Below are 8,073 nucleotides of genomic sequence, written 5' to 3' on the forward strand. Positions count from 1 at the left end.
ATATCATAAAATATTATTTTGCAGATATTTTTCTAACCATGAGTCGGAAACGAACTATTTCTACACGTAGTACTGATTCTACAAAATTTGCGGGCCCACCTTCTCCATTAAATACAACAGAACCCCCTACTTTCCGTCAGGTTATTAAATATGGCTATTACATGGAGAATTCTCACCCAAAGTTAAATAAATTTGCCCTTTCAAAATTAATGGCAACTGATGTTAAAGATATTTGGAAGGCAGTAAATCCCAGTTTGCCACTATTAACTGACAAATGGATTCTGCATAAATTGCAGGACACCTGCTTTAAAAAAGCTAAGCAAATAAATAGAAACGTTTTATCCGCATGTTCCAAAAGTCTGCTGGTCAATAAACTTGACAAATTATTTGACATTTCATCTTGTTCGTGTGACCTGCCAATTGCAAGTTGTCATGACAAAAATATTAAATGCAAAAAAGAAATCAAATATTGATTTAAAAACATTTTTTCTTGATAAGTCCAAAATTGACAGAGAAAAAGAAAGATCAAAAAACAATGCCTATCAAAAACATAATCAAAAAATTAGAAATCTTGTCTGCATTGGTGTTGATGGGAAGCACGACAAAGACACTTTATTTTACATGGAAACTGTCGATGAAAAAGGAAACAAAAATCGAAGAAAAGCTAAAGGACAAGAGCATCACTTGACATTTACAAAGGAGATGGGTTGTGGAAGTAAGGGGGAGTATCTTACACATAGAGTGATCCCTACTGTTGGAGCAACTGGTGCTGTTCTGGCGGATGAAGTTCACAAAGTTCTAGAACAGTATGAGAGTGTCAATACTTTAAAGCTGTCCTTTTAGACAACACAAGCACCAATACTGGATGCAAATCCGGACTAGTTTCCTCACTAGAAAACAAGCTTCATAGAAAAATACATACCATTGGCTGTTCTCTACACCAGAATGAGCTTCCTTTTAGGGCATTATTTAAATCCCTTGATGGAAGTGCACGAAGCCAAGCATCATTTACGGGTCAACTCGGAAAATTATGTGCCAACAATTACCATCATTTACCCCAAGTTGATTTTTTACCAGTGAGTAGTCCTCTAGAGGGCAGGTATTCTGAACTAACAGAAAATGATCTCACTGGTGACCAAAGACTACTTTTAGAGTATGCTGTTGGTATTTCAAGGGGTAAAGTAGACCCTCAGTATGCAGCATGGAGGATCGGACCTTTAAATCAGGCAAGATGGCTTACTCTGGCAATCCGATTAATGTGTATGTGGACCCGTAAAATTTATCCATCTGAATTGACCAGAAAAATGCACCAGCTGATTAGTTTTATTGTAGAGGTTTATGCAGTTAACTGGTTTGAAATTAAACTGGATAATAAATTTCATAACTTGCAAATGTATATTTTTAAAATGATTGGGCAAATAAAAAAGCAGCCTCAAGAAATTCAGGAAATTGCTTTAAGCAATCTTCAGTTTAATGCTTTTGCCCTTTTGCCAGAGAATATTCTGTTCTCTATGTTAAAATCAGATGAAATGGAAGTGAGAGAAGAAACTATAAGAAGAATTTTAACCATTAGGTAAGTAAACATTCATATAAAACTGATCAAATTGTTTATTTCGATTTATACATCCATTTTCAATTATTAAATTAAAAAAAAAATTAATTGAAATAAAAGTTGTGTTCATTTGTTCAAGTCAAAATTATTTGACTTCTCTTTTCTTTTTCAGGAGTGAGGAACCAGTGAAAAAGCGTTTAAAAAAATATCAACAATAAATTTTGACGCTTTACATTGGTCAAATTTGATAGACCTTTTTCAAAGTAGAGTTTCAGAGCCAGCACTAACTGAAGAATTATCAGATGATGACCTTCAGGAATTATTGATGAGTGACAGAAAGCCAGAGTTACCTGATTTGCCTGCACATTCACAAAGTGTGGAAAGGGCTGTAAAATTGACATCAGAAACCTGCCAATCAGTCTATGGACTTGAAGCAAGACATAGACATATAATTGCTAAGATTTTATGCCATGAAATGAGGCCATTTTTTGCTTCAAAAGGATCCTATAGGGAGAATTTTTATATCATGGTAAAAAAAATAGCTTTTTACTTGCCAATTGTTTTGTGTTTTTATACAAGCATAGATAACTGCCTAGAGATAGGTAAATAATTTGTTTTAGGTTTTATTAAGACTTTTTTCAGACAGAATAAAAACTTCTTTTTTTCATTGATAGTAAAAAGAATTGAATTTTGCAGTTATAAAACAAAGTAAAATGCAGCATTTATATAATTTTGTAATTGCCGCCACCTCAAGGGGGGGGGCAATTATAATTTTGTTTAATATTTAGCACATCAGTCATAATATAGTTTATTTAAATATATAAAACAACTTGTTATGATTGAAACTGCAAAATGCTAAATAATTTCATACAAATCTTTCACAGATAAGGGGTTTTCCGTGTCTCAAAATAGACGATCTTTAAAATCAAATTAGCATCCGATGCCTGATGTTAGAAACCTAGTTTTTTTATATTTGTACTCCCCATATGTTTGTGCAACTTTCTCTGCTTCAACCTTTTACATTTTCCCCAAAAAGTTGAAAATCGACCTACCCTAACATACATACATACATACATACATACATTTAAACAGATAGGTGAGATTTATATTATAGATTACTCATGTGGTTCTGGATATTTTCTATTAATCTACTGTGGTTAATTTGATATGATTTAAAGGCACCAGGATACCGAGTAAATGCTTTATTTAACTGTTAAAACATTTTGCCATTTCCATCAGTTTAATCATTCTTGTTACTAAATTACATATTGAGGGTGTAAAATCTATCAAATTTAGGGTAACACGAGCTATTCTTAAAAAACTCGGACATGTGTGTGTGTGTATATATATATATATATATATATGTATATATATATATATATATATATATATTCAGAATGTTTAGATTAGTTATCGGTACCGTCGGTTTCAAATAGGGAGAGTTTTTGATACCCATATAAAGCTCTTTAAGCCGATATTCATCTCTTATAGATGACTTATATAAATTTTCTGGAAATAAGAATATAAATAATACGCTCTTATTTTCGAATTTTTTTCTTATAATAGAGCACTCTGAATCCTTTTTTTTGCAAAAATATAACTAAGTATACACACACACACACACACACACGCATATATATATATATATATATTTATATATATATATATATATATATATATATATATATATATATATATATATATATATATATATATATATATATATATATGAAAGGAGAATGTGTCTGAAGGCTATGACAATGCAGTGTTATAGGAGAACACCGTTTGGTAAACGAGGAAATAAAAGAATAATGACAATATTGAAATATTGCAATAATTTTCAATTATAAAATATTTATTTAACAACATAATATGTCGCACTAGGATATTAATGTAGTATAAAGTTCCCAAACTTTCAGGATATACACCATTTTCAAGAGGAAGAAAACGAAATACGTGTTGCAATCGCTCGGTGTAGGCGTTCATGTTAATGTCGGCTTTTGGCATAGATATGATTGATTTTCCTTTTTAGTAAGGATGTAAACAGTGAAAAACAAATAATACACAACATAAATAAATACAGTTACATTTTAATTTTTTATCCTGCATGATTGTACAATGAATTTACAATGATAAAGTTTTTTCGTAAACATGTTTAATAGGTATGTATTGAAAATATGAAGTTTCAAAATGGACAGAAACAATTGTCTGGCATTATTATTATTTTTTTTTTTTTTTTGCTGTTTAATAAAACATGGAATAATTGCTGAATAATCATACTAATAATAATTACACATCGATAGGTTGAGTGGTATTTTTGTCTAAAGTTTGATGAGGGGGTAAGGAGAAAGCTTTAAGTGTGCTAGTGGTTTAGCGAGATGATTTTAGTCTTAAGTTTGTGGAGTTAGTAAGGTCGAAATTGTAGGTAACAGTGGTTCTTAATATAACTACTGAGTTAGAGGACGTGTTGCGATTGAGGTCTTGTTTATATTTATAAGTACGTGTTTTTTTTTTTTTTCGAGTCATCCCGCCGCTATAAACCATAAGATATTAGAGATAATATATTTTATAGATGTATCTTTGGGGAAAAGAGTCTTAAGAGGCGGGAGGTTTGGTGTTGAGTAAATTTTCAATTGTTTTAAAAGGTGGTGTCACTATTTTAAAGTCAGGTTTGAATATTTTGTGTTGTGAGATGTAGAGCTTGTGACTGTGGGCAGAACTATATAAGGTTCATTCTTATCAATCTTGTGCAGATGGCGTTGTTCCTATTTACAATGCCTCCCCACGGGACAGAGTTAGACACCAACGTGTTAACGTGGAGAAAAGGAACAAAAATAAAAATTGTCTCAGTCGTGAAGGATTTCTCCTCCACTGACAGAGAACAAGAAATTGAAGTGCAGCATCTGAAGAACATATACTACACTTTGATCTTGTCCCGAAGGCCAAGTAAGTTTTGACAAGATGGCGTTCTTGTGAAGGAAAATATTTGTAGTGTTTGTTTTTTTTTGCTTGGGGTCTTCAGTTAAGCTTTGTGGCTGAGATATGAGGATAGTTTAGTTTAAAGATATATATGGCATTCGATGCAGGCTTTTCATTGTGAGATAGACGGGCCTGAATATTCTGGATTTTTACTGTTGCCGTAGCGGGAATATAAATATATAAAGAAAATTTTTATTTGTTTATATAGAATTAGGATTTTCAGCCATTTAGAGTGCTGTGGAAACTGAGAACGTGGTAAGTTTTTAGTTCGAAAGTGAAGAGAATGGTGTATTGAAATTTTATTGATTTGATTTTATCAACACTGCATTATCAACTCCGGTCCCGGCTTAGTACCACTTGTTTTTTTTTTTAACTATTTATTCATATTTCCGCTATTCTTTCTCTTTCTCCTTACTTGTTCTAATTAATGCTTTCTTTAAGGAGATACATTTTTTAAAAATAGTTACACACGTGCCAAACCATACCGTTGCCTTTGTTTTCCAGTTTTTCTCAATAAATGAATGTTCACCTGTTCTGAGTTAATCCAAACGAAACCTGTAAAATCTCCTTTTTTTTTTTTTTTTTGTAATTCCTCCTCTGTTTGATTGTTTTTCCTCTCTGTCTTCCATACACATATATTGTATACGTGTTATATATATTTTTTACATAAGCATAACCACTTATCAAGGCCCAGAGACCACTCGAGGATAAGGGTTAAGAGTGTACAGTAGTCAATTGAACAATATAGTAATCGTTAGTAATGGAAATTCGGTAAATTTGTTAACTTGAAAGGCTCATCAAGAACTTATTTACGTTAGATTTGAAGACAATCTTATTGTAGTCAGCTGGAAAGCAGAAAAACGGAAGACAATTCCACAGGCGTGTAGTTCTAAGAAAGAAGCTTTGTTCATGGAATCTACGTTTAGGTTTAGGCACAGATAAAGAGGGGGGAATTATTGATAATGGTTTCAGCTAGACAAGTGTTTCTTGTGAAAGTTTGGCGAGGGGGACCATAGATTGAAGCTCAGTCGAACACTTTCCATAAAAATAACGATACTGCTTACGAATATGTATTAAAAGTCGCAAGCTAAACTCATTTGCATATTGGTTTCGAAAAACACAAATTTAATGATTTGCTATTGTTTTGATTATAACTAGACTACCCGTGACCCGTTGGGTCAGTATGTTATATTAGCTATGGAATTCATATATGAGCGTGACACTTGTGACGTAATGAAAATAGATTTTTTTGACATAACAGAAACATTTCTATGAAAGTATATTAAAATGAAAAAAATAATATAGATAGATTTCTATGAATCGTTCGTTTATTATAATTGATTATTTTTGAAAAAAAATTACAGTTACTGAATTACAAGTGGTTGGCCATACTTATAGGTAAATGTGCACTGAAAAGACACCATAATACTTATTATAGTTAAATTTAAATTTTGATATATCTGCTTTTTTTTTTTACATCGTTCATTTCTGTATTACGTTTAAGTTATTTTAAACCCCACTCTTCCCATGTTAAATAATAATTTCGAAATAATAACTTTAATATTTTAGTGCGCATGTTATGCGCGCATGCGCAACCGGATGCCGTAAACCGGAAAGTGGGTTACACACGTCGTTAAAAGGTCATTTGATTTTTATAATTATATAAATATAATAAATAATTCTGTTTCGCAGTACTGGTTTTTTTCTGGATTACTGAGGATTTGTGTTTAAATGTTCTTTAGAGGTACCCGGAGGTGACGCTGGTTCAGTGGTTAACGACATGGACTGACGAGCTGGGTGTCTCAAGTTCGTTGTCCCTCGCAAAATACCCGATATCTTTCGAAAAATAATTCAGAATAGAAAAATATAAAAAAAACCAATGTCAACAATAGAATCTTCGGATTCATACGATATGATAATTTAAAGGGTCCATTTTTTTTTATTATTTCAAGCAAGTTCCAATCTATTTCTATTCCTTTCTTTATGGTAACGTTTAAGACATAAATCCATATCGAAATTACCAAAATGTTAATATTTGTTTATTTATACGATTGAATGCAAAATATTATGCTCTCTGTATATAACAAATGTTTATCATTTTTAAGTAATGCTTTATATATTTAAACTTTAGTACGTGGATTTTCAAAAATATGCCTTTTCATCACAGAAATATAATATAATATATATATATATTGATAAAATAGCAAAACATTATAAAGAACGAAACTGTTTTATGCGAAACATTACAGCCGTTTCATCATTGGTAATACAAAAAAGACATTTATAAAAAGCATGAATAGTTTAAAAAAAAACAAAAAAAAAACAACAACTCGTCTTTAGGTAAAAAAAAAACCGAACTTCCTACGAACATTAATAAGGAAAAAAACTCCATTTTCTCGTGTTTTTGTTAACAAACTACGCATTCGTTTTTAATATATGCATACGTTTGCGTGTGTGTATGTATCGCTGCACACACACACACACACACACACACACACACACACACACACACATAAACACACACACATATGTATATATATATATATATATATATAGATAGATAGATAGATAGATAGATAGATAGATAAATGTGTGTGTGCAAAATCAATAAGTAAAAATGAAGTTTACAAACCACAAGCTTATGTAAACTTAAAGCGATTATAAGTATAAATATTTATATAGTAATCCCAACCAACTAAAAAAGCCCAATACAACCAACGATAGGAAATAGATATATCACTATACTTAATGAAATTTCATTCATATTTTTTACACAACAATTCACAACTTAGCACTAACAATAATTTCATCAAATAATAAGAAACTTTAAGCAGCCCAGGTAATTTCTTTCTCCTCAGCCCCTAAAAATAATTGTAACTGCCAAATTAAAAAAGCATGAACGCCCTCTTGGTAACAACTGCATTCATAAGGATATTGTTTATTCATGCACCGTAACCGAGATGCAAACTAAAGCCCCTAAATAAGCACTGCAAAGCATTCGCAACCTCTAATCACCCAACAACGAATTGCCATTCACCTACTCTTTTTAATTGCACTATTTCATCAGGTAACAACACTAACTGTATGAATAGTAATAGAATTTCTTCTAATAATTTCTATAATAGGAATAGCGACAACCCACCTCTCCTTACTGACCCTATTATTGCATCTCCTTCAGTTTCCTTAATAGATAATTACAACAGTTAGGATCTACCTTCGACATACGTAATTTCAGTTAATGTAGCACTCGTAAAATCTGACTAGAACCAGCCAGATTACCCTGACAATGTGTTCGCCTCGTCACCACCTGCTAATTTGATGCACTCATCAGAGTGAAAGGGAATTAATGTCGTGCCCCATCCGAATCACCAAAGGATCTCCACACGTTATAAAGAGGAAGATAAAGTTTGGGCGATAAATCGACAAAGATGTTGAACGTTAAGATTCAGTACATATCGTATCACTGCAGCAATAATTTCTCAGCATAAGTGTTCGGTAGTAGCATGCTTCGGCGCGCGGCAGTCATGCGCCCACGTTTAAGT

At 32.0% G+C, this 8,073-nt stretch overlaps 1 protein-coding gene across 1 annotated transcript; it reads left to right on the forward strand.

Moving 5' to 3' along the window:
• Positions 1-1,012: 1,012 nt before the first annotated feature.
• Positions 1,013-2,594, forward strand: LOC145294076 (uncharacterized). The gene is made up of 2 exons (XM_080141132.1): positions 1,013-1,573; positions 1,725-2,594. Exons 1-2 carry the CDS (start codon positions 1,257-1,259, stop codon positions 1,768-1,770), a joined length of 363 nt encoding a protein of 120 aa, XP_079997258.1. The 5' UTR covers positions 1,013-1,256; the 3' UTR covers positions 1,771-2,594.
• The last annotated feature ends 5,479 nt before the right edge of the window (positions 2,595-8,073 follow it).

The sequence above is a fragment of the Euprymna scolopes genome, chromosome 2, assembly GCF_053919585.1.
Source record: "Euprymna scolopes isolate OS-2025 chromosome 2, ASM5391958v1, whole genome shotgun sequence".
NCBI lineage: Eukaryota > Metazoa > Mollusca > Cephalopoda > Sepiida > Sepiolidae > Euprymna > Euprymna scolopes.

Coding starts and splice junctions, on each gene's coding strand:
- LOC145294076 (XM_080141132.1), top strand. CDS start 1,257: ATGTGTATGTGGACCCGTAAAATTTATCCATCTGAATTGACCAGAAAA. Junction 1,574..1,724: donor AGAAGAATTTTAACCATTAG/GTAAGTAAACAT, acceptor TTTCTTTTTCAG/GAGTGAGGAACCAGTGAAAA.